The sequence below is a fragment of the Chelonoidis abingdonii genome, chromosome 8 (genome assembly GCF_003597395.2).
Source record: "Chelonoidis abingdonii isolate Lonesome George chromosome 8, CheloAbing_2.0, whole genome shotgun sequence".
In the NCBI taxonomy this organism is placed as follows: Eukaryota; Metazoa; Chordata; order Testudines; family Testudinidae; genus Chelonoidis; species Chelonoidis abingdonii.
In genome coordinates, this window is record NC_133776.1 from 44,630,841 (window position 1) to 44,658,111 (window position 27,271).

The following is a 27,271-nucleotide window of genomic DNA, read 5'->3' on the forward strand; positions in this document are numbered from 1 at the left end:
AGGCTGAATACAATTTTTCCCCCTTCAGAGATACAAACATTTGTAGATCAAATAAGAAATAAAACCATAATCTGTAGTAGAGAAGCCATTCTGAAAACCAGCAAATTATTTTCTATTTTCTGCCAGATCCTCTAGTCTCCCCAAAAGATATCGAATATAAATTTTAAGACAGCATTCAATAAGAGGATTGGGTGCTAATTCCCTGGGTCTTTCCTATTCCCTTTTTTATAGAGAGGAATAATAATATTGGTAGCCCACCCTGAGGGAAAAATCCCTGTATTATTTATATTGGAGAAAAGTTTAGCCAAAACAGGGGCCCACCAATCAATATTCTTCTTAAATCATCCCACAGGGATAAAATCCTCCCCTGATGTTAATTTTTTTAATTGCTTGACAGCCCTAGTAAGGACTCAAAACATTCTGTTGGCCTTTACCCTGTGGTATGGGTATATCCAGTTGGGTTGGCCCTAGATTTTAATACACAGGAGTTAACAGGTAGTCAAAGGACTGAAGAGGAAAGAATCAGATGATCTAAACATAAACATAAACCTAATTGCATGATTTGTTCTGACAACTTACTAACTGAGTTAACTGATAAGGAACTGACTTGACTAAAGGATGCTTTCCGGATCCACTATGAAGTTTTTATTAAAACAGTATCATAGGCCCTCAATGGCCTCAGAAGTAAAGTCCATGATTTGGAATTTAAGAATTATTTAGCACAGTTTGATTTATTCTTTTACAAGAAACCTGGCTTACCAAAGATGAATCTTTTCATCTCCCAGGCTAAGAATTTTGTTTTGAAGGTTCTCAAGAAGGGCAGACCAGTCAGTGAACTGGCCCATTTTATTCCAATCAAATTAAATGCTTTAGTTAATGTATTACTTCCAGGTAATCCTTATTTTCAGTCTTACAGCATCATTTTCCCAGATAATATTTTAGTTTCTTTGAATGCTTATTTACCTTCCTTGGGATCCTGCTATTACAATGCAAATTTATTGACAGAGCTAGAATCTCTTACTCAGAGACTGATAATTATCCAGTAGCAAATTTTATTCTTTTAATGAGTTTAATGTGCCGTTGGGTGCGGAATATAAAAATTGATCACACAGTACATTCAAAAAAAGAACAGGAGTACTTGTGGCACCTTAGAGAATAATAAATTTATTAATGCTCAAATAAATTTATTAGCCTCTAAGGTGCCACATTCCTGTTCTTTTTGTGGATACAGACTAACACGGCTGCTACTCTGAAACCTGTCATAGTACATTCAGTGACAGGCTGCTTTGCTCTCCCCTCAAGAAATACGAAAGATAATGAATTCAATGGGCTGGAAAGTCTGAGTGATTTTGGACAGACTCATGCTCAGAGTTATTAATAGTAGAGGTGGTGATGACATGCTGGGTCACTTTACCTACACTGCTCAGAGAGTATGTCTACCCTGCAATTAAACACCTGCGGCTGGTCCATGTCAGCTGACTCGAGCTTGCGGGGCTTGGGCTACGGGGCTGCTTAACTGTGGTGTAGGCATTCGGGCTTGGTCTCGAGCCTGAACATCTACACCACAATTAAACAGCCCTATAATCCAAGCCCTGCAAGGGCGAGTCAGCTGACATAGGCCAGCTGTGGGTGTTAAAAGTGCAGTGTAGACATGCCCGTAGTACAAGAGAAGAAGGTGATTGACTATATTCCAGTCCCAATTTTAAATTGGCCTTGTTGCTCCAATTTTTCACTTGCCCTTGTATCCAATAGTGACCATAAACCCCTACAGGTTAATTTCTGGCTCCTGGCCCCAACTCATCGGTCGTTCCCTGTTGGGCAGTGTTTCACTTTTAATTTTGAAGTCTTAAATGTGAGGCGAATTAAGTTGAATCCATTGCTTAAATCTAAAAGTAAAGAAAATATTATCTCTAGTTATCTGCTAGGGCTAAAAAACCTCCCAAAACAGTTTTTAAATCTTAGTGATGCAAGTCTATCCCTTCATGTATTTCATGACATTACACCAAAATTACAGGTTGTCTCTCGTGTCTCTTAGTGCTTGTCTACACATGAAAGTTATTCCAGAATGAGATAGCGTATGAATGTAAAGTGCAACAGCTAGTTCAGAATAACTCCGTTTGTGAACACACTTATTCTAGCCAAAGTGGATTAAGGTAATCTGGAAAAAAAGACTCTTATTCTGAGTAAATTATCCAAGTGCCAAGCTATTCAGGAATAGCTGTTCCTAAGTAACAATTCTGGAATAACTCCATGTATAGATGACCTGTCACGGGTTTCATCCTCACTCTGAACTTTAGGGTACAGATGTGGAGACCTGCATGAGAACCCCTAATCTTAATTATCTTAGATCTGGTTGCTGCCACCACCCAAATTGTTTAAAACAGCTGTTTATGAGTCATTTGGGAAACTCTGTCTCCCCCCCACTCCAAAGTACTGTAACCCTTCCCTGGGTAACCTTTAGAGACTTCTCCACCAATTTCCTTGTGAACACCGATCCAAACCCCTTGGATCTCAAAACAAGGAAAAAATCAATCAGGTTCTTAAAAAGAAAAGTTTTAATGAAGGAAAAAAGAGGTAAAAGAAATACCGCTGAGAGATTAGCATGCAAGCTACTCTCACAGACAACAGATTCAAAACACAGAGGATGTTCCCCTGGGCAAAAAACTTAGTTACACAGAAGAAAACACTGGGTACCTCACTCTTTGTTCATCACTCATCTCCACAATGGCTCAAGAAGTCTCCCATTAAGATGCTGGGGAGCTCATACCCATCTTACTTACATCTTCTGGGACAGGCCAAGGCTTTGACAATTGTTTATATAACTCTGATCGATGTGCTTTTCACAGCATCCTCAGCAAAGACAATGATTTTTTAAAAAGTCAGCATATAAACAAATGCATCCATCCTTGGGACAGAGGGGACTTCTCCTTGCTGAACTTAATATGGCTTATGGGAAACTCTGCCAACAGACCTTTATTTTTTTAGGATGGAATAATTCACTCTAATTTCCCCCCCCACAGCTTCTATGATAGGAAACCATAACCCCCTCTGACTTCTTAATTTGAAGGGAATCCTCAACAGAGTGACCTTTTCCTCCTCCTGTTTATCAAGGGCTTGCGTAACTTTGTCAACAAATGCGGTCAGTTTCTCATGAAATCTGCCTGTCATTCAACTGAGGCAGAGGAGAGGAGACAAGACATGGACACACTAAAAGGAAGAAATGTCTGTCTTGAACTTTTTGGAGTTTTTAGCTTTTTTGCAGGGTTTTCTGGGCTTGGAAAGTTTAGAAAGGGCAAGTGTTTCAAAACACATGATGCTACAGCCCTGCTTTGCATTCTCCATTTGACAAGAGCTCCACAGGCCAAGTGGGAAGAAAGGCTGCAGGAGAAAGGTCTGAGAAATAAGATATAGAAAGCAGAAAGTCTCAGTGGCTTAGTTCTCAAAGGAGCGTGAGGCAGGGAGCTGAGGTCACATCTGTGTCACAATGCGGATGTGCAAAACTGTCTCTGATGAGATAATGAGCAGGATATATTCTGTGATGGGTGTTCTGTACAGGTGAATACACCATAAATAAAAAGCTGTATTTGAAATACAGCACGAAATAATACAGCACAACCACTAAAATCCTATTGTGGGGGCACCTGGCCGCACCTCTGCATAGAAGCCAGAGAGGGGACATGCTGCTGCTTCTGGGAGCTGATTTAGGTATGTGCTGCCAGGAGCCTTCACCCCCGATTCCCCTGCGCCCCAACCCCTGCCCCGATCCCCCTCCCACTCTTTGAACTCCTCTGTCCCAGTTCAAAGCAACCTCCTGCACCCCAAACCCCTCATCTTCAGCCCCACCCCAGAGCCTGCAACCTCAGCTCTCACCCCCTCCTGCACCCCAACTCCCTGCCTCAGTCCAATCTGCTGCACACTGAACTCCTCATTTCTGGCCCCAACCCAGAGCCCTTACCCCCTCCCACACCCCAGCCCCCAATTTCGTGAACATTCATGGCCCATCATACAATTTCCATACCCATATGTGGCCCTCAGGCCAAAAAATTTGCCCACCCCTGCTCTAGAAATGACACCTCAAGATGCTGCTACATAAAGGTCCCAAGACCGTGACACAGAGATTTCATGTTCACAGCCAGAGATGTGGCTCTTTTCTTCCATAAATACCGTAAGAAAAGCTGCCACTCACCACTAATCACTCTGCTGTTGGTGCTATTCCTACCTCAATCCTTGCAGTGAAGGAGAGACTGCACAATAAGAGAGCTGAACTGGGCCCTCAGTCATGTGCTCAATAGATTTTCACTCTCTGTTGTGTAGCACACATGCCAGGCAGACTTACCTGGGAATTAACAAGGCGAACTGTTGTCTTTTCTCCTACATCATTCTGAAACCCTATGGTAGGAGCCCCATTAAATCTCAAAACTGCATCGTGGCTGTCTGAAAGCAGCAAAGAGGGAAGAGTTATTAAAAGTTAACCAATGACTATTACGTGTGAGTGGGGGAAAACCATCTAACTCGGGTATGTTAAAAATACTTCAAGTATATAATCAATGTAGAATTTTCCTCATAATAGCTGTTTGTTAGCAATACAGAGCTGGATTCATCAGAAGTATTAAAAAGGTTGATTCTTTTCATGCTGGCATTTAAATGATTACTATGTGTGCTGTTTTCTCTGTCTCCTAATTTGGTTTAAATGAAACTAACCATTTCCAGCTGTATGTATTTTATTGTAAAAACGCAGCACACACGTAGAGAGCACAAGTGATATCCAAAAAACCTGCTCAGTACAGGTCCCAAAAGCATGCTTGGGTAAATAATTCTCCTTGTGATTTGTTACAAATCAGTAACTGGGAAATAATGAAGAGGAATGTCCTTTATTTCTCAGGGCCCGAAAAACCTGATGCTCAATAGCCTGTGGACTGAGCCTAGTGGCTAGGGTGAAAAATAACTATGCTACACCTCACTGCTTAACATGATACCTCCTGCACTTTAAAGGAATACAACAGCTGTGTAATGTTTATAGGTATTTTGCCAAATGTAACTTACTATACTCTTAGTAGTGTTATACTTTCCCTTCATGGCTTCACTCTCATTTATTTCCTATAACAGATGACAGCATAGCTTTTCCTGAGTTTTGTTTCTGTGTCTTCCTTCATATTCTCTCCTCCCTATTATTGGCTAAGCAGCAGTTCTGCAGAAAAGGACCTGGGGATTACAGTGGATGAGAAGCTGGATATGAGTTAGCAGCATGCCCTCGTTACCAAGAAAGCCAACGGCATATTGTGCTGTATTAGTAGGAGCATTGCCAGGAGATCAAGGGAAGTGATTATTCCCCTCTATTTGGCACTGGTGAGGCCACACCTGGAATACTGCGTCCAGTTTTGGTCTCCCCACTAAAGAAGGGCAGTGGACAAATTGGAGACAGTCCAGTGGAGGGGAACAAAAATTATTAGGGGGCTGGGGCACATGATTTACAGGAGAGGCTGAGGGAACTGGGATTATTTAGTCTGCAGAAGAAAAAAGTGAGGGGGATTTGATAGCAGCCTTCAACTACCTGAAGGGGGGTTCCAAAGAGGATGGAGCTAGGCTGTTCTCAGTGGTGGCAGATGACAGAACAAGAAGCAATGGTCTCAAGTTGCAGCGGGGGAGGTCTAGGTTGGATATTAGGAAACATTATTTCACTAGGAGGGCGGTGAAGCACTGAGATGGGTTACCTGGAGAAGTGGTGGAATCTCCTTCCTTAGAGGTTTTTTAAGGCCTAGCTTGACAAAGCCTTGGTTGGGATGATTTTGTTGGAGATTGGTCCTGCTTTGAGCAGGGGATTGGACTAGATGACCTCCTGAGGTCTCTTCCAACCCTAATATTCTATGATTCTATGATCACTAATATTATCTATTTGGATTGCAGTAGCGCTTAAGAGCCTCAACTCCAGCAAGGCTGGGCTAGGCCAGAGATTCTGCTGTTACAGAAGAGAATGGATACGTTAAATAATGAATAATAAAATAAATAATAAACCTAAACTCTTCTATAGATTTTTTCATCAGCAGATCTAAAAGCACTTTAAAAAGGAAAACTGTGTCATTACTACTATTTTACGGATGGGAAACTGAGGCACAGGGCAGCAAAGTGACATGCCCAAAGTAACCCGGCAGGCCAATATTAGAGCCAGGAACAGAAATCAGGTCTCCTGAGTGATAGGCCAGTAATCTACTCACTAGGAAATACTGCTTCCTGCTCTCCTTCTTCCTTCTCCAGAGCCAAAGTGCTTGTCTACATGGGAAAGTTTTACCAGTTATACTGGTATAATCCTATCAGTATAGTTAAACTGATACAGTGATACCAGCGTAACTACCCCATACAGACACCCATTCCCATTTAAGAGTGACTTCCCCCACCACACCACCAGTTTAGCTTAAACTCCTTCCAAAGTGACATAAGTTAAACCAAACAAAGGCACTCAAATGGGAATCTGAGTGTTCACCTGGGGAGTTATACCAGTATCATTATAGTGCTTCCTGCAGCTGCCGTGGGCATCTCCTGTTCCCAACCTGCCCTACCCTCTCTCTTTAGGCTACTCTGGCTCCCTAGAGGTCCCCACAGTGGAGACTGCAGCTGCTTTGTACTGCTGCAACCCTTCCCTTGCAGGGGGAATTCTACCACGGGGGGTCTCCATCATATTGTATGGGGGCAGAAATCAGCATGGATCTTGAGCTAATCCTGGCCCAACTGTGTTTTCAAGTGTTAAAGATTAATGTACACATTTGAAATGTGTACTAAGGGTACACACTAAGGATACCAGCTCATTCTCTCTGCTCTCCACCACACACATCTGCAATCAATAAGAATCTTAACGAAATATTTCAAGTTGGTGCAAGTGTCTTTGTAAATTCTCAGATTAATTTTAAATGGAGAAAGTCCTATGGTTGAATCAAGTGCGATGGTGGATTGTTCCAACCTCAGAGTTAAAAAGCCAGATGATATTGTTTTATCCTAACAGAGTAATACTAACCTATCTCTGGTCCCAGATGCGAGAACTTCAGAGATCCTGCTGAAGACACGACAGCGCATTGACGGAAGTGGCCGACTTCTTGGCTGAGGTTTTTTCTTGGTAGATACATCTGCCATTCAGAGGTATTGAACGGACCGTCTGACCCATGGATCATTGTCACATTCACTCTGTCCCGGAGCTGGCACAGCAGTTTCTCTGGACTGAGTTTGGCAGTATTCCTTTGCCCTTTGTAAGTCACATTGTACTTGTTCATGGCCAGGTAATTGTTTTTGACCTTTTGCAGCCTGGGTATGAGATTCTTTGATGAATTGTCCTCATTCCAGACATTCACAGAGAGCAATGATTTCTTGGACTTTGCCACTGCATTATTTCCTGGAGGGGTTGAAGAGATGATGCCCTTTACTTTATTCAGTTTGACCGGCAAAGCAGCAGATAACTGGCCCTTCTCGTTGACAGCTTTGCTTGAAAGAAGATGGGTTGTAAGTACATCTCCTTTTCCCAGAGCTCTGGGAATCTGAAAACTTTTGCTTTCTGTTTTGAAGGGAATGTAGTAGCCTTTTCTTGTTTCCCTCCACAAACAAATAGTCAGAACCACAAGCAACAAGATTCCACACATTAATTTTTTCAATAGATTGATGTGAACCATAATGTATGGTGTATCAGGATGAGGTGGTTAATGATACTGGGCCTGAAAAAGAGGGCAAGAAACAACTAATCAAAAGAAGCAGTGGGGGAACTAGAAATTTTTTCCAGACTTCTCATCCATCTAAAGGCCTGATCTAAAGCCACTAGCATCAATGGAAATACTTTACTAGGCTTGGATGAGGTCCTAAATTCAATATCAACCCAGGCCCATGCTCCTTATTTGAGTTATATGGGAGACCTCCCTCAACCCCAATTCCATATTTTTCCTTCTCCAGAGTGTAAGGGTGCAGAACTTTCATGCCAGCTTGAGTGAAAATCCCCACTTTGCTATTTTTTTATAGATATTTAATGTCTGAAACAACATCACCAGCTCAAGGCTCCCTGCCTGAATCTGTCCCTGGTTCTTGCCTGTGGTCTGAAACTACTGTTTCAGTAACAAAGCTTGTTTAAAGGACGCTGTGGAAAATGCAAATTTTATAAACATCATGTGAGTTTCAAGATAGCTACATTGAAACCTTAGTGAACTCATAGGAAACTTCTGCAAATCTGAAAGTGACTGACTGCACTCCAAACATGTAGTGTCATTAAACAGCTGGCTGGAGCCAATGAGTCTACATTAGTGTTTTGTTTTTTTAATTGTTTTATTTTCAAAATGCTCTTGGTCTGATATTAATTTAGGGTACAATACAGAATATCTGGGGGAAGCGAAGAAGCTTTCTGCAGCACTACACTCCAACAAATGCAGAACACCCCACCTTTAGCAGAAAATAATTTCAGAAACTGCATGGAGGAGATGGAGAGTTTGTTGTTTAGGGGAAAGACATTCTGTTGCTAGAGTGTTGTGTTGCAGAGGCAGAAAATCAACAGCAGGAAAGCACAGAGGTCAGTTCATTATTCAACCTCTGTTCAAAGCCTAGGGGAACACAATGGGACAGGTGTAAATGAAGATATGCTGGCAGTCTAAAAGTAGCTGTGGAATTTACAGCAGTGCATCGTGCCTGGACAGGAGGGCTTCTCTTATCACATTAATCTATCCACCTCCCCAAGAGGCAGCAAAAAAGTTGATGGAAGAATTTGTCCATCGACCTAGTGCTGTCTACACTAGGGTTAGGTCAGCTTAACTACGTCACTCAGGGGTGTAGATTTTTCACACCCTTGAGCGACATAGGAGGGTCAAATTAACTTTTTAGAGTACACCTGCCCTCAGGATATGAGAGCAGCAAAGAGAGGGCAGATGCTCGAGTGGTGTGATGAGGCCAAGAACAAGGAATTGGAACTGCTGTGCAGAGGGGCTGGACACTGGCTCCCCGCACCCTACATGTCTGTATCTGACTATCTGTCTCCCAGGGTGAGGAGAGTAGTCTGGCCACCTTGCAATCCAACACAGGGGAATGGTTTCCCACTCCAGAAGTGCACAGGAGTTGGTGGGGAACTAGCCTGTTACTTGGGATTGGTGCTGGAAGTAATTTTTCTGGCCCAGAGCCATAGGCAGGGCTTCTGTTCTTTGGGATGTATTTAATTGTTCAGGGTTTATTTTTAGCAATTTTTAAGTTCTGTGTAAATGTCCAAAATCAGGTTTACTGTAATTAGTTTTGTATACATCATAATGAGCTATATTACTTATTACAGTAGTATATATTATAATGAGTACTCTCAATGTTTCTTAGTGCACTTTAACATAGTACTGTTTGAAACAGTACTACAAAAAAGCACACTAGAGAACCTTTAGTGCACACCAGCAGGGTACAGGGTATAGGGTACAGGCTCCATCTATGCTAGTGTGAATAGGTTCAGCACCTGAAATACAGGCAATCGAATTTTGACCTCTTGGAGCCAGTCTTATACTTCTGACTGAATAAACCTAGTATCCTCAAGTTCCAGCCATTCATTCACAAGCACAGATGTCTGACCATATAAAGTTCCCTTTGTCTTCTATTTCTATCATTCATGAACTCTCAGAGAAAGAAATGGAGCCACTTAAAAGGCAGGTGATGGTACAGACTGAGCCATGAAAAACTAGGGCCCAAATATGCAAACCTTTCCCTGTTTTTGTGTTAGGGCTGGGTCTACCTTTCAGAGTTAGGTGGCTTAACTACATCCTTCAGGGCTTTCACACCCCATGCAATGTAATTAAGATGACATAAGCGCTGGTGTAGACATCACTAGGTCATTGGAAGAATTCTTCTGCAGGCCTAGCTACCGCCTCTTGGAGAGGTGGAGTTTACTACAGTGACAGAAGAATTCCTTCTGTTACTCTAGTAAGTGTCTACACTATAGTGCTGCAGCTCTGCTGCTGTAGCATTTCTAGTGTAGACATAGCCTCAGCAACAGGAGCAGTCCCACTGAAGTCAGCAGGCCTCATGTGAGTGAAGACTACTCAAGTTCATATAGAGCTGATCCTGGGATCCACTAAAATCAACAGGAACTTTGCCAACTTGCTCATAGGAGCAAGCCCTTGTGAACTTAACACTTAACCACTGTCTAGCACTCTACATCCTCAAAATACTGTCCAAATGTTGACCAACTAAAGGATTGTTATCCCAATAAAGACAATGAAATCTATTGTTAGACTTCAACACAAAATCTCTTCTGTAGTATTTGAACTGCTAATGTATTTGTTACCTGTTGTTGGCAAATACTTGAGTTAGAGCAACCGCTGCTCATTTTTAATTATCTGCAGGTTATCAGATGGTGAGAAGCTGTGTTCTCTTACAAATCCAACATGTCAGAGTGATGAGCAGATTTCTAATAAAGGTCACAAGCCACCTGCAAAAAAAGGAGAACTTTACTAGAGAAATACTAAATGGCACAGGGCACCAACAAGGATTTTATTAGGTATGTGTTGGAGTCTTGCAGAGAGAATTCTGATAGCCAGACCTGGCTACTGCCAGCAGCAATAAAATGTTAATCAAGTAAAACTCTTCCAAGAGCTCAAATGTCTATTGAAATGAGCAGGAATTATTCAAACTTTGCCTGTGACAAATCAAAACATTTTTCTCAGTTTAAAAGAAACCTAGAGAGTCTCACACCAAAATTTAGAGCCACCTAGCAGTTTGCATGTTCTGTCTGCAGCCTGGCTAGCAATGATATTACAGTGCCCCCTGGTGTTATTTTAATCCCTTAGAGAGCAGTATGTTTTTGGCAAATTTAAAGTGAATACATGATGTTATTTTTAGAATCATCTAATTAAACAGTGTTTTTGTGAGTTTCTCCTGAGTCTTAGATGCTCTGTCTTCTGACTAGTCACCTTTTGCTCTGCAAATATCTTACCATAGGTTCTGCAAAATAAAGTGTTCTTCTTGTCTTATTCCTTCAGCACAAAAGCCACACCACCAAACACACATGAAGAGTTTTATCTGCTAGACAGGCTTAGTATTGCTTTTCACAATAGCACTACAGTATTTTGCATTCAAGTATCATCCAGAGGCCCCATTAGATGAGGGCCCCATGGCACTGAGTACTATGCAAACACTAGCCTAAAATAGATTATTTCCTGTTTTCAAAAAGGATGCGGGGGAAGGAAACCATTATAAGTCAAGTGATGGAAGGAGATACAGTGAAAGAGAGGGGGAGACTTTACCAACCATTATGACCCTGCAAAAAGTTACACACATGGTTAACTTTACGTTAACACTGAAGTCAGCAAAACTATGCACATGAATGAGGTGTAATTGTTTGCAGGATAAGGGTCTAAATTATTAAAACTTCTTTTAGTGTCAATAGTCAGATAACATTAAAAGAGAGTGCAAACAGGCAGATTTATAACACATTCAACCCACAGAATCAGTTGTTAAAATTCAAACATGTCCCCACTTTAATTAAGGAAATTTTAATCACAAGTGTTTGTTATAACGTGCTTCAATAGGACATAATGGTATTTGCCTTTATTGACAATTGTACATTAAACTAGTTTTTTTTATAAATTAGTTGCTTGAAAGAGTTAAAGGAAGTTGTCTCAGCACTTCCTCAGAAGTTTACGTCAACAGTACATGGGTGCTCTGGAAGCGAACTTTGCATTCAGTATATCAGCTTAACTCCCCACCCCCCGCCCCTTTTTTATTTGCCAAACTTTAACAGCAAGAGTTTTGCTTTTGCTCGTTGTAAGCATTCAACTAACAACAGTAACAAGCTGTGTCAGACATCTGTGAGGAGTCTTAATTTCAAAAAGTGACACAAAGTGCACCCAATTTCCTACTTAAGGCCCAGATCCTCAGCCTCTGTAAATCAGAATAGCTGTGTAAAGACAAGGAACAGCGTACACCATCTGAAGATCTAGTCCCAAATGTATAAATCCTGCATTTTCATTTACAATTAAGCATAGGCATTAATTTTAAACATTCTGAATTTAATTGGTTTGCATTAGCATTATTGAAATAAAGAAATGTTGTGTGTTTAATGCAGAATCAAGTCCAAGACATAGGATTGGGAAATGAGTTCAATTAATAGCTACAGTGCATGCTAATAGCAACTAGTGGAAGAAAATAAAAGATCATTTGTCCAATAGTACTAGTCTATGTCTGCAGACTAGACACGGTTTTCCAAAAGAGGAACTTGAGATTCCTGTTTCTATTCTTATCCAGCCAGAAACCTGCTTTCAAACATACATACATACAGGAAATTGAGAAAGAAAAGTGGAGAGACTTGCCAAGCATCACACAAATAATCGGGGCTCAGGAATATCTGACTTTCAGTCATGTGCTCAGTCCACTAGGCCATGCTATGTCTCCTCATAACACAAGAACTAAGGGTCACCAAATGAAATTAATAGGCAGCAGATTTAAAACAATCTAAAGGAAGTATTTCTTTACACAACGCATAGTCAACTTGTGGAACTCTTTGCCAGAGGATGTTGTGAAGGCCAGGACTATAATATGGTTCAAAAAAAAACCGTGCTCTGAAGTGTCCCTACCCTCTGTTTGCCAGAAACTGGGAATGAGTGACAGGGGATGGACGCCTGTACCCACAGGAACAAGGTGGTGGAGAAACATGAGGCCAGAGCGCTGGGCCATGATTTGTTTGAGACTCCGGCCTCTGGACAGGAGAACCCAAACGAATCAAATGAAAGTCTGCACTGAGACGAGGCACAGGTACATTGTATGTACGAATGTTCAAAGGGGTGGTTTGGCAGGGACTGATGCTCAGTTGGCTAGAGCCTTTTGGATCAAGCCTGCACAGAGACAATTGTGCAAGCGGCTGTGCACGGAATTGTTTATTCCTTTACGAGCCTTTCACCTCTCTTTGTTAAAAAGTGGAGGAAGGAACAAACTTCTCTCTGATCCACTGGTTTACAAAATAAGGGGTATATAAACTGTCTGTCACTAAAAACCTGTGGTTTTAAACCTGGGGTGCTTCCGTCTGCTGTTTTTTATTAAAACGCTCCTGTAAATAAAGGACTGTGTCTTCATTTAGGCATGTCTTTTCAAGTGTTTATTCCTTAAAAAGCCTTAATATAACTTTCACTTCTATTTGTTAAAAAGTAGGGGAAGAAGCAGTCTTCTCTCTAATCCACTGGTTTACAAAATAAGGAGAATATAAACTCTGTCACCAAAAACCTGTGGTTTTAAACCTAGGGTGCTTCTGCATAATTTTTTATTACAACACATACAAAAGGGATGTGTCTTAGGTTTGTCTTTTCAAGTTATTATACCTTTGCAAAATTTAATGTAACTTTTACTTGTGTTTTGTTAAAAAGTTTGAGAAAGAAGCAGCCTTCTTCATCTCTGATCCACTGGCTCACAAACGCTGTTTTTGCTAACAGATGCTTTGCTCCAAAAGCCTGCTGTCCTTACTAAAAAAAATAACCAGTGCTAGCCTAAAACCTAGGGGAAAATTTTTATAAACAGGCTTTCTGTGTTTTTAAGCTTGGGTTGTTTCTGCAAACGTACAGGTTATTGAAACACCTATGCCTAAGGGGCTAAATGAAGATATGGGTCTTCAGGTAGGCTTGTCTTTCCCAGTGTTTATTCCTTTCCAAGCCTTTCAGCTCTCTTTGTTAAAAAGTGGGAAAAGAAACAAACTTCTTCTCTCTAATCCAATGGTTAACAAAATAAGGGGTATATACACTGTCTGTTACTAAAAACCTGGCGTTTTAAACCTAGGGTGCTGCTGTCTGCTCTTTTTTTATTACAATATATACAAAAGGAATGTGTCTTAGGTTTGTCTTTTTAAGTCATTATAACTTTGGAAAACTGAATGTAATTTTAAGATGTGTTTGTTAAAAAGCAGGTAAAGAAGCAAACTCCTTCTCTATGATCCATTGACTCACAGAGGTTGCTTTGCTAACAGGAGCTTTGCTGCAGCTTCACATCGTGCTTACTAAAAAATAACCTATGTTAGTCTAAAACCTAGGGGAAAAACTTTTTAAAAATGTGTGTTACTAAAAGCTTATGGTTTTAGCTTTTATAAAAACGCCTCTGTAAAAGGGCTACATAGTGGGAAAAATGAGGGGGTCTATTTCTTTAGAAAAGAATAAAACAGTTAAAAGGGAGGAGAGGGGGGGAAGAAGGGAGTTGGCTCTTATTTAAAATCTTGGGACTCTAGGATTGGTTCAGGAAAATGAATCCTATGATGCTGCTGTAAAACAGCCTCTGATTGGGTCAATTCAAAGATGGTGATAACAAGTCTGAGAAGGTCTGAACCAGGAAAGTTGCCTCATTCTACAGAAGACTTGACAGGTAAAAATTCTCTCTCTCTCTTTCTGACTCAACCATGTGCTGTCTATCTTTGCCCTTTGCAACGGGGCTCTTTTCCCTTTTCTTGCCCTGTTCTTTCTTTTAACCTCTCTTTTTTTCTTAACCTACCCTGATACTGAATGCTTTTCTACTCATTTTTTTACTCACTTACTAAACAGACTCTGCCTGCTTCTCTCTTTCTTATTCTCTCTCATTCTGATTCCACCATGTGCTGTCTATCTTTTGTTTTGTCCTGTTCTTTCTTTTAACCTCTCTTTTTTCTTAACCTACACTGGTACTGAGTACAACTATACACATTTATTTAATGCATAAACAAAGTAATATAGAAAACGGTTATACAAACTTTTTTTTTATTATTTTACAATACATCTTAATCTGTATTTTTTTTTTGAGCCTTCAGGGTCAGGAGCTGGCATGTAAAAAGTTTTATAATCCATTTTACGAACCCTGCTACACACTGATCGGCCAATATTGGCTGCCACCTAGTTTGACAGGTCTACCAGCAAGGCCACTGGGTCAGATGTCTCTGCAATCTCCCTAATCATTTTAACAACTTCAGTTATAGTTTCAGTGGTTATGCTAAGCTTTTTGAGTTTGTAGCCTTCGGCTATAATTATATTTAGAAGCTGGGCCTGTCATAAACAGATAGCTAAGGGATAATGTTTCTTTTACCTGTAAAGGGTTAACAAAGGGAACCAAACACCTGACCAGAGGACCAATCAGGAAACAAGATTTTTCAAATCTCAAGAGAGGGAAGTTTTGGGTGTGTGGTCTTTTGTCGTTCTTGTAAAGATCTCTTGGATTCTGAAGTGATCTTATTACAGGCTTTCTATACTTCTGTTCCAAGTGTAAGGTACAGAAGGTAGAAGAAATAGCTTATATGTTTATTTTTTTTGTATTTCATATGTAGATGCTGGAATGTGTTAAATTGTATTTCTTGGATAAGGATTTTTATCGTTTGTTTTCTTTAAGCAATGACGTATTTGACTTTAATTGAGAGAACTGATTTATAATGTCTTTCTTTCTTTATAATAAGCTTTCTTTTAAACCGTGTTGGATTTTTGTAGTTGGGGCAAGGGATTTTGACGGCGTCACAGGGACTTGGGGGAGAAAGAAGGAGGAAAGAAATATATTTGGGTTAGAGTTAATAAGTTAGACATTTGCAGGGACTCTGAGTGAGGTGAAAGAAAAGATCTCTGGTTTGACATTTTTCAAGGAATGTGAAACAGGGTGAATAGTCCGGGCATAGGGGCGAGCTGGGAGAAAAGCGGAGACTTAAGAGGATGGGGTTATTACTTTTTGAGTGAACTCGAGGATATGAGTCTTGGAGTCCAGGGAAAGGTTTGGGAAGACAGATTGAGCCAGACACTAGGATCTTGCTGGTGGAGCACTATTCAGATCTAAGCTGGTATTAAGCTAGCGGAATTATGCTATAAATCATTTGAAACGTCAGTGTTTCAGATTAAGGATTCTAACATGAAGGCGCAGCGAAGTGGTAAGATAAGATCAGAAGCATAGGAATATATTTCTTTTCTCTTGCTAAGCGCTTTTGCAGAGAGAAGATTGTTTTAAAAATGAATCAGGAAATTTTTTTTTCTGTTCTCCTCGATCGGTTGATTGCATATTATCGTGTCCAAGGGTGGGGCTTAGAACATTAGGTGGATAACGGGTCTTTTGTTAACAATAAATCAAACTGAGAGTCAAGTACCCTAGCAACTACACATGAAATAATGGTTTTTTTGGGTTAAATTAACATTTAAGATTCTCGAAGAGAAAAAAAGGCACTGTCTAAGCGCAAACAGGAGAAACAAGACAGCAGTTTCAGATACAAACACAGAGTCCAAACACAAAAAGAACCATGCATTCGGAAAACTATTGCGATAGAAAACCAAGACGCGAACAAAGCGAAACATGAAAAAGAAACTACAGATACCTAGAAATCAAAACAAAAGATGGAGTAAGAAAAACACAACAAACAACTGACTACAAAGAAACTGCACAAGATGAGCTATAAAAAGACAAAAGCACAGAGCCGCCCACGAAAGAAACACAAGAAAAGAGTTGCCACAGAAAGAAACAAAAGAAGAACGTGCCGCACAAAAGACAATAACATTCAGAGAGACATATCGGAGGCACTGAATTAGAACAGGCTAACAACAACACTAACCAACCTAACCTTCGCAATACTGGTCCAAAGCAAGAATTCCCTATCAGCAGTGATGAACGAGCGCTTCTTATAATATTGAAAGGACTGCCTTGGTACACCTATCCTCGAAGCAATATACATGTATAGTAGCTCACAGTCTGGACTAAAGAGTTGCGATGAAATGCTAACAGGACAGAATGAACGATATATAAACTGTTCAAACAATGCCAGATTCAATGGGGATAGACCCGATTATGTCGTAGCTTTCAGAACCAAAATGGAAAAGATTGTCATTTTCAAGCTACTACTTGATACGAATTATGTTGGATATCAGAATATGTTTATATCTGGAAGAACTGACTTCCTTAATACCATGGAGCAGTTCTTGGATGGTTCCTGAGGAATATAGTATATACTTACAAGATGAAAACAAAATTCACAGAGGGGGGGAGGATTGAGCCAAATGGATTGGATGGCAGACGAAGCAGAACTAACTGTCAAGGGGCAATGATTACTCAGGGACACAAATAAACCTACAAAAAAGGTCAATACCAAGACCGCCTACAAAGACCACCATTCCTTTCACCATCTACATCCTAACCCACTGAACAGTAACAGATAGTCCGTTAGATTAATTTAAGTGTAATTGAACGAAATATAATGTCCACTGCCAAAGACCAACCAAGTACAGTCATTACATCCCTACCACAAAGATACAGTCCAATGCTCTCCAAATCTTGGAGAAAGGGAAATGAGTGGAGAAAGAAGCGTTCCGTGGAGAGTACACGGCAAGTTGTCAAGTAACCTCAATCTTTGTGGACCCCAAACTCATCAACCCAAAGGCCAAAGTGACCATTTAGCCCTTCATGTCACAAGCTGTAGATTTGCCTACAGCTGAACTGCCTGTCCAGTACAAAGGCTGGTCAGGAATGTGGACTTTTGCAGTCTATGACAATTATTCCATCCTTATGCTACTGGGGGAAGACTTGGCCAACCAGATGAAGCGGGCCAAGAGAGTCGGAATGGTTACACGCAGCCAAGCCAGGCAAGCTTCCAGACCCATTCCTGTTCCTGAGCCGTCCACAGAAGCCCCCCCGTCTGTGTTACCCGAGACCCAGACAGAGGTAGTGGACCCGGATCCCCAGCCAATGACTGAAACAGCCACAGCACCTCCAGTCCCAGGCCCGGAACTGGAACAGCAACCAGCGCCAGCAATCGCAACCACATCTTCAACCTCAACACCAGAGGGTGCCAGCGAGCCAGAACTGGCAGAAGCAGCCTTTGGCTATAATTATATTTAGAAGCTGGGCCACATTCAGTTTAGAAGAAATACGTCTAATCTGATTAAACACCCAAAAGATACAAGGGTGACTGAAAGGGTTGGGCTCGTTTACCACACAGGCTGCACAGTTTTCCAAAAGTTGTTTTTTCAAACAGTGGTAAATGGCTTTTACTACAACGGCCCTAATAATATCAGCCATAACGTCATCTTCGCAGCTCTTCTGGTCACCCTCCTTACTTTTTACAGACTCTTTTTTTAAATCTTGCTTCACGCAAAAACAACAGGTGCATATCACGGCTATTCTGCTCAAAGGTCACCTCTCTTTATCCTCTTCATCCTCTGAAGATGTCTGTCAAAGACAAAGTAAAAACATGTTTTAAATTCTTTGTTGCAAACGTTTAAAAATAAAAACAGACCTACAGTTTATTCATGCTACTTCAATTGTACCTTTGTCTGATTCTGAATCATCATCATTATCATCCCCAGCTGATGCACCGTCGGGCCCTGTGGTACCTTCCTGTTATTAAACACAAACATAAAGCCTTGTTTAACCTCCCCTTTTATATGTTTATATTTATATTTCTTTCAAGATTTTCTAAGTAACTTTTACCTCATCAGGTTCTTTTGGTTCTACAGTTGACAACCAGTAGCTGCACACTCTGTTTGTGTTGTTTGTTTCTAAATCACCACCGGCGAGGGCTTCGTCAATCATGGTTTCAGCAACCTATTATTAAGCCAACCATATAGTAACGTTTAACCAGTGGCTTACATAGATATATTTCTTTTCTTTCAAATAATTTAAGCTGCCTTTATTTCCTCATGTGCTTCTGGCTCTGCACCTGTTGACCACTTGTCACACACCAGAGCAGTAATCTTGTACAGACTCGGCTTGGTTATCTGCCCAAAAAAACAAAAAGTAATTTTTAAGAGCCTAAAATGTAATAATTTTTTCACAACTGGTAAAGCTTTCACTTGCTTTTACCGTAACAACGTCGCCATCTTTCCATGACTCGGGGTCTATTGGTTGGTTCTCGACATCACTATCCTCCGATGGTCCCTCGGTTGCCATGTCCTCGTATATAGGCTCTTCTTCCTTTCCTACCCATAAAAAACAAAAATATTTAACCATCTATATTTATAAAACATTTTGTAATTTTTTCATTAATTTGTTATAAAAAGGGTCTTACTTCTGCATTCTAGTCAGCTTTCTCCAAATCCGACAACAATTTTTTTCACACTTTAACCTTTTTTTCTTTTACAAATGGCTGTGGCTCCATAAAGTCTTCCTCTTTGGTTCAATTTCAGGATGAAACACGGGGTTTTTCGTTAGCAAAATAAGCGTAAAGAGGCCTTCTTTTCTGAACACATGCTGGTGCACCCAGGGGCAATTCCGGCTTCTGTAGGCATCTTGTGCATAGACATGTCTTTGTGTCTAGGCTCTCTGTTTTAAAATCCCACTCACAAAATTCCGTGTTTTTATACACAAGGCCAAATGCTCATTGGTGAAAGTTTTTCAAATAACCCACCACACAACAGTTCATTTCTAAAAGTCTCTTGTTTAAAATCTTGGGACTACAGGATTGGTTTAACAAGTGCATTCTGTGACCTAGCTGTAAAACAACCTCTGATTGGTCCACCAAAAGGAGGGGTTAGCTTCCCAGGCTCGCCACCCAGAACAGCTATAATTTCACTACCAACAGTCACTGGGGTAGGATGTTTCGCTCTGCATGTGTTCAGTAACACAGACTCTCTTACTGCTTTATTTTTTCTTCTCTTTCTATTCTTGTATAACTTACCTCTCTTCTTTCAATTTCCTTTTTTTCTCTAAAACTTACTCACACTTTTTTTCATTTTTACACTCTCTCACTCTCTTCTTTCAACTTTTTTCTCTCTATGTACCTAAGCACAAACACACACACAAACACACACACACACACTTTCAAAATGGCCGATGGAGCCAAACTTCGGCGCCAACGGAAATGGGGTGGGAAGGCGGGACATAAGCCCTAAATGGGGCATGGAAACCTGTCACAAAATGCATGGTGATGAATGCTATCAAGCGTTATACTACTAGTAAGCACTGAGTCCCATTGGGTAGATAGATAACTAAATAATCTATAAAAGCAGCAAAGAATCCTGTGGCACCTTACAGACTAACAGACGTTTTGGAGCATGAGCTTTCGTGGGTGAATACCCACTTCGTCAGATGCANACCCCTCTGATAAATAATCTATATAGAAGCCCCAGGAACCCCATAAAATTGGGTCCCTAATCCATGAACTATTGGAACTCATTACAAAACTTTTCTTAAACATTACATGAATATATTGTCTCATGCTATAGAGTTAGAATTTATAATCCCTATTCCATAATGTATCTTAATTAAAACTATTTTTAGACAGGTTTTTTCCTCAAAAAGTATTTTATCAAAAAAATCAAATTTACATTAAAAAAATCTAATTTTTCTGATTTTTAAAAAAAATCATTGATTTTTATCCACCCTGTATACATGTAATACCTGATGAAATCAATAGGAGTTTGGTATATAGGATAAAATCCTGGTCCTATGGAAGTTAAAATGGTAACTCTACCACTGATTTCAATAGGCCTAGGATTTTCCTGAGATCTAATCCAAATGTTACTGAAACAAATAGGCGCCTTGCTAGTGATTCCAATGACTCTGAATCAGGCCCATGTACCTGAAAAAAGAATTTGACCCCTTCCATGAAGGAAATAAAAAATCTCTGCTTTTCTAAAAAATCCACATGATTTACCATTTGTGATAGCTCGTTACTAATGGATATAATCGAAAAACCAAACACAATTCTGACATCGATACATCATGAGAATCCACCTAATGTTCAGCACACCCAGACTAAGCAAACAGGAAAAAATGAACCAAGCAAATAATATCGTTGTGAAAGTTTTTTTATATTAAAGAAGGGTTGGTGTGGATATGTGCTAGATCAGTGTTTCTCAAACTGGGGTCACTGCTTGTGTAGGGAAACCCCCTTGTGGGCCGGGTCGGTTTGTTTACCTGCCCTGTCCATAGGTCCAGCCAATCGCAGCTCCCACTGGCCACAGTTCGCCACTCTGGGCCAATGGGAGCTGCTGGAAGTGGCACGGACCTAGGAACATACTGGCCGCTGCTTCCAGCGGCTCCCATTGGCCTGCAGCAGCGAACCGCGGCCAGTGGGAGCCGCGATTGGCCGAACCTGCAGATGGGGCAGGTAAACAAACTGGCCTGGCCCACCAGGGGCTTTCCCTACACAAGCGGTGACCCCAGTTTGAGAAACACTGTGCTAGATAGTCATGAGAAGGACTTGTTGAAAACACATTACAGCTAGAGTTAAACAATTTTCAGCCTAAAATATCAATAGCTTAACCATACATACACTAGTACATCTTATCTATACAAGAAGTCAGTCACTGAAGAGAAGAAAAAAGAGAACAAAAGATATCATATTTAATAATTAGTTATATCTTATCCTTTTCAATACGAAAACGGAGAAAAGATGACATATAATAATGTGAAAAATGTTGAGACGTCTTCCAAACCCCACTATGTCTGAACATAATATATACCACAGTAGGGCAGACAAATCAGTACCTCCTATGGGCCATACACCATTTGCCCTAACTGATAAAATAAAAATTGAAGTGAATAATATGTGAAAGTTGGGAGTTACTGTACAAAAAACTCCTGCGCAACAATGAGGTGAATTACATGTAGGACTGTAACTGAAAAACCAAAAGAAGTAGATATGCATGGATCCATATTAAATAAAGCCATAGCATGGGAACATTAGTCAATGAATAGGGTGTATCTCATCAGGATCATCCACTCAGCCCACCTGGGTGATTTCATTCCTATTTTATAGCATCTCTCTGCCTGAGCACGGATTGGCTCAGTTCTCAAATTATGAATATTTATGACTTCACCCACCATGGAAAATAACTTTTTGGCTCATGGAAAAATACTGATCTGCCCAATAACGACCAGCTCGTGCTTCTGGATGGTTCTCGTCACTTCAAATAAATGGCCTTGCTCTGTGTTCTTCCATGTGCACACAGATAGAGATAAAAAGAAAAATCCATCACTTTCTCAACCGCTTTCCTCTGTCTCTAAACAAATAAAATACTACAGTGCAAAATGCATGTAGGTTACAGCACAACCATTGGAGTTTTTGTGTGTGGAGGAATGGGGAGTTAAGTAACAAGGGAGAAGGAGTAGTGTGCAACATGGGCAGCAGGTACCATAGGCTGTGGGAGGCTGTGCCTCCCCAAACAGCCAGGCGTGGTCCTGCCCAGGCTCCGCCCCAGCCCCCCACCTCCTGCCTCCCACTCTGCCTGCCGCGCACCACCCATTCTTCCATTGACATGGGTCTGGGGAGACTGCAGATGCGTGCCACCCACCCTCCTGATGTTCTGGGGTTTCTGCCTCCCCTCCTGGTTCTCCAAGGCTGGGGTTCTGCTACTCACCCTTGCAGCACTCCGGGGCTGCGGTCACGCTGCCCGTCCACCCTCCCGGTGCTCTGGAGGAGGCTAGCCTGGGATGGGGGCCGATGGCGATGGTGGTGGGGGCCTTCAGGCTCCAGCGGGGTGGGGCCGTCACAGAAAGGAAAGGTCTGGGGGCTGGCCTCCCCCAGCTGGCGGTTCACGTGCCGCCCATGCTGTGCAACCAAAAAAAGCAACACTGGTGTCAAAGTAAGAGGACACTGTACGAAGAAGGAGCAACACTCTTTAGAGAGCAGCCTTCTAGTGTTGATCTCAACATCTAGGAACTAGAGAAAACAAGTCATAAAAAAGACCTTATTTGGGAACTTTTTCAAGAAATTCCTGCACTCTGGGTAAAAACATGAACATGTGGCAAGCATAAACATGGATGAACTGGTGAGTAAACTTATTTTTGCAACATTTTTATAGACTGCCTACCAAGTCTTATTATGCTAGTAAATGATTACTTAGATTATTGCCATAAATTTATGTTTTGGGTGGGTATTTTCTTTGAAATTTCAAAATGTTTGTGTTCAAAATATAATTGACATATTAGTTTGTTGTGGGAGTATTTATCAACACTTTTTTAGTGTCACTGTTGGATTTCTGAAATGATTTGTTTTTATTGCTCAATTTAATCTTGGAAGCCTGGAATCATAAAACCACAGGGTTAGGAGGAACCGCAAGGGTCATCTAGTATAACCCCTTGCCAAGATGCAAACATCCTAGGTGAAGATTTCCTGTTTAAAAGTCAAGTTTTAATAGGCATTTGTGAATTTTAACATTTAATTTTTTCAAGCTGTTTGGTATGTTGTCAGAGATAAGGATTTACACAGATTTAGATAATCCTTACGATTTATTAATTTTTCTCCTATAAACTGGGTTTAGAATAAATTATATCATTTAAACAATTGTACAAACACCTGTAGGAATAATCTTCCATTTACAATCTCATTTTTTCTAAAGCAGTGCACTCAGTAATATTCAGTGAGAGTGACTTTTTATACCATTTTGTTTCAGGGTCCAGTCTAGTCATAAGGGGTTATGAACATCCATCATCTGCAATGTCTACAACTTCAGTCTTCTGTTGGTACCACCAGCAGTTTGCAACTAAACATACGTCAGACAGTAAATTACCTATATCCAAAAAAAAAAGAAGCTTTCTTCTTTTTCCAATAAACCCATGGATGAGTTTATAATCAGGATTAGCAAATTCCAGCAAGACTCCACAGATTAAAAGATTACTTGGTTCATTTATGCAACAAATTCTCCCTTTCATCTTGTTCAGAATAAACATTTCATTGACATGGTTCACTCATTATGACCAGGCTGCACTCCATTCAGCAGAACAGACATTGTTGGAAGGTTCCTGGATGCAGTATATGAGAAGAAAATTGACAGTGTGCAAAAAACATTTATAGGAAATTTGCTAATCTGAGATTTCATGGTAAAGCAATGCACACAGTGATCCAGTGATATGTGCTTGTGTGACAACTGAAAATGAGATTATCTCACAGAAACAATTGATATCTCAGGAAATGCTCTAACAGCAGAATACTTAAAAGACGCAGCAGTAAAAGCCAGGGGGAGGGACAGCTCAGTGGTTTGAGCGTTGGCCTGCTAAACCCAGGGTTGTGAGTTCAATCTTTGAGGGGCCACCTAGGGATATGGGGCAAAAATTGGTCCGGCTAGTGAAGGCAGGGGACTGGACTTGATGATCTTTCAAGGTCCCTTCCAGTTCTAGGAGATCGGTATATCTCCAATTATTATTTATTAATAAAAAAGTCAGTGTCAAGTAAGTAGCTTTGTCACAGACAATGCTGCCAAGATGAGAAGAAATACAGCAGAAAACAATGGAGGGAACTTGAGGCTTATAACACATGGATTCAGAGCTCATTTGATGTATCTTTTAGCCAACGACTTAAGTACAACTCCAGGAAATAAGGAACATATTGCGAAATTGCAAAATACTTCTGTGACTACCACTTTGCTTTAGTTTCACTGAAGAGAGGAGAATCCAAATTAATTCTCCCCCACAATGTAAGGTGGAATTCAGTGGTTGACCGTTGTGATCTATTTATTAAGAACTGGCCATTTCTGATGATAATTTTGGAAGAAAATTGTGACAAAATACATGGAACAAATCAATGGCAAACTAAAGAGAAATGTATAAGATATGCTGAATACACTGAAACCTATTTCAATAACCTGAGACAAACTGCAGACAGATCGCCGCTGTATTGCTGCTGCTGTTAAAATCTGAAAAGAACTTCAAGAGACACTGAAGAAAGAAATACCCAATAACAAAGTTAAATGGCAGACAGTAAAGAAGTGGATGAACCAAGTGCTTACTCCACCTCATTTTCTTGCCACATTCTCAATCCAAAGTACAAGATTAGTTGCCTAACTGTTGAAGAAGATACTGTAATGACATGGGCATCTAATTCAGTCCTTCCAACAATAATAAATTTCAGAGCTGTACATGTTTGTTGATGATATTGTAAAGAAAGTTGCACCACTGAACTGATGGAAGTCACTAGCTAAGCACCTGGAACCAGACTTTGTTGAAAAAGTCTGAACGACAGTCAACTTAGGAAACCGCTGTCTCATTTTCAAGTAGAAACTTGAAGCTCCAGTCATTTTCACAGGCGATCTGAAATAATCAGTTTAATACACTGACTCCAGTTGATCCCTATTAAATAAATTGTTTAGTTGCAAATGTGAAACATATTTTTACAAACATTATCCACAACATTTAAGTTTGTTTTCTTTAATAAAAATATATTTTGTGTGTTATGTTGTGTTTACCGGTAACTACATTTCTGTTGCTATCCTAATGCAGCTTGACACAAACCATAAGCAAAAAGTTAAATATGCAGTTAATAAGCAATATATTATTCACAGTTTTCTGACATACTAAAACGCATAATTAATAAGAATCTGAAAATATTAACCTCTACAATTTCTTAAATAAATGTATATCATTATCGTGTACCCTCTTAGATAACAAAAAGATGTACCAAATCTAGTCTAAAAGCTCTATTTAGCTTTAAATCAATATATTTTAATGGTTATATCAACCAATGAGAATGCCCTTTTCTTTAGAAAATAATTGAAGAACAAATAGAAAAGTTGATTAAAATTGATTATTTGAATTGAGGCTTTCCACTTGGTGATTTAAACCATGATTTAAATTGCCTTGATTTAAAAATCACCTTGACTGAAATCGATCCACTCAGCAACGAACACACGAACTGGCAGCTGGGCTCTTGGAAACCAAAATAATTTCAGTAGCAGACACTGTACATGCATTTTGGCAAGTAATGTTAGTTCAGTCAAACTCTAATGCGGTGTCTTCACACAATTGGACATGATAAATAGATTTAAGCAAATATTATTCCACATTAGTTCTACTCCCAGGCCTTTCAAAGATATTACAGGATGCTGAAGTTATAACAAATAATGCTTTAATTTGCATTTAGAAACCTTAAAAAACACAGTGAAAGATTTAAGTAAGATTTTGCAGAAAGAGAACCCCTAGCGCTGAACTTAAAAAGGCTAAAATTGGCCTTACAGAAGCTATCTGTATTAGACATAAATTGAACAGATATGGCTTACTTACTGACCCAGATACATAAATGGAACAGTTTAAATGCCCACTCTTAAATTAGATCCACAAAGATTTAAGGTCATGCCAAACTATTTTGTAAATCCATTCCAAATCTATCTCTGGTCAATAAGCCCCTAAGGGAGTTGCTGGAAAATGACCTTGCCTGGCACTGCAAAGGCAAACAGACATCAACAGGCATCTGAACAGTTAACAGAGAATAATCACAAATCCCTGCTGGGCCAGTTTCTCAGCTGCTGTAAACTGGTAGCTTCAACCAACGGCACTACACTAGTTTACACCAGCTGAAAATCTTACCCACTGAGTCGTGTTTTGACTCGACATGAGTCCCAAGAAACCCAGAAAGAGGCATAAAAGAGTGGACTAAGCTATTTACTTATTTATTTAATTTCTATTTTATCCACCTACCTAAAACCCTCAGCACATTAAGCACCACAAAAAACAGCCTGAAACATACAAAACACCTCTGAACAAAGTCTTAGATTTTAAAGTCTGCCAGTGAAAACTTTTTAAGCATCAGCAAATCCCCAACATAACCCCTTTGCCATCGCCACTCACTCCCTGGGAGAACAGGTCTAATGAACAGTGTGTCCAAAACCCAAGTCTGGGCCCTAATGAATCAAAAAAGGTAGCACGTTCAGGAGAGTGGGACTGAGAAGTCCTTACCAGCAGCTCCATCCTCAGTAAATCCCTGTCTGCCAACCACTGGACTGGACACTAGAACTCGGAGTTTTGAATTGCTCAGTATGTGAATGCCAGTGCCTTGGACGAGCAACAGTACTGCACAGGGAGGACTGAGATCTCTCTGATATGTGGAACCAAAATCATTAGGGTTTTATATGTCAAAGTTAACATTCAACTGCATCCTGAAATTGACTGGCAGCCAGCATGGAGCACCAGTGTGATGGGACCTCTGTGAAATACTGCTTAATTAATACATGGGCTGCTACTTTCTGGACTAGCTGCAGTTTCTTGATGGATTGAAAGCATGGCTCTCAAGGGGACTGCATTGTAATAATCCAGCTTTCAGGTGGGAAGTCACAGGCAAGGCCTAACACCAACCAAAAAGGATGTGAGATTCTTGCCAAGTGCAGCTGAGAAATATGAGTGAGTCAGGCAGAGAAGGGGAAGCAGTCAGCTGCTCGCCACTTCCTCCCAGCCTCCCCCTTCACTCCCCTTGCTCTCGGGGAGTAAAGCTGGTGGACAAGAAAAACTTTGCAAGTTTTTTTTTCTTCTCAAAATTTATGAAAAATTCTCTCAAGATCTGCAAAGATTTGAGCAGATCTAGGTGGAAGGACTAGGGGCAAGGGAAGGGGGACCCCAAAGCGCTAGGGCTGCTGCCAAGACTAAGCTCCAAAGACAGTTCCAAAGAAGG

The 27,271-nt window shown here is 40.5% G+C and overlaps 1 protein-coding gene across 4 annotated transcripts in view; it reads right to left on the reverse strand.

Annotated features, from left to right (window-relative positions):
- The window catches only part of ST6GAL1 (ST6 beta-galactoside alpha-2,6-sialyltransferase 1), a 136,764-nt gene that overhangs the window by 24,585 nt on the left and 84,908 nt on the right, over positions 1-27,271 (reverse strand). For 3 of the 4 annotated variants that reach the window (XM_032798421.2, XM_032798422.2, XM_032798420.2), the window contains exons 2-4: positions 10,274-10,417; positions 7,007-7,694; positions 4,337-4,434 (exon numbers count right to left, since the gene is read on the reverse strand). In XM_032798421.2, coding sequence (XP_032654312.1) covers positions 4,337-4,434; positions 7,007-7,652 — 744 coding nt within the window. In that variant the 5' untranslated portion in view covers positions 7,653-7,694; positions 10,274-10,417. Of the gene's footprint in view, positions 1-4,336; positions 4,435-7,006; positions 7,695-10,273; positions 10,418-18,008; positions 18,121-18,207; positions 18,289-18,381; positions 18,669-18,753; positions 18,870-27,271 lie in introns of all 4 variants that reach the window. The other variant, XM_075068566.1, reaches the window with a different exon arrangement.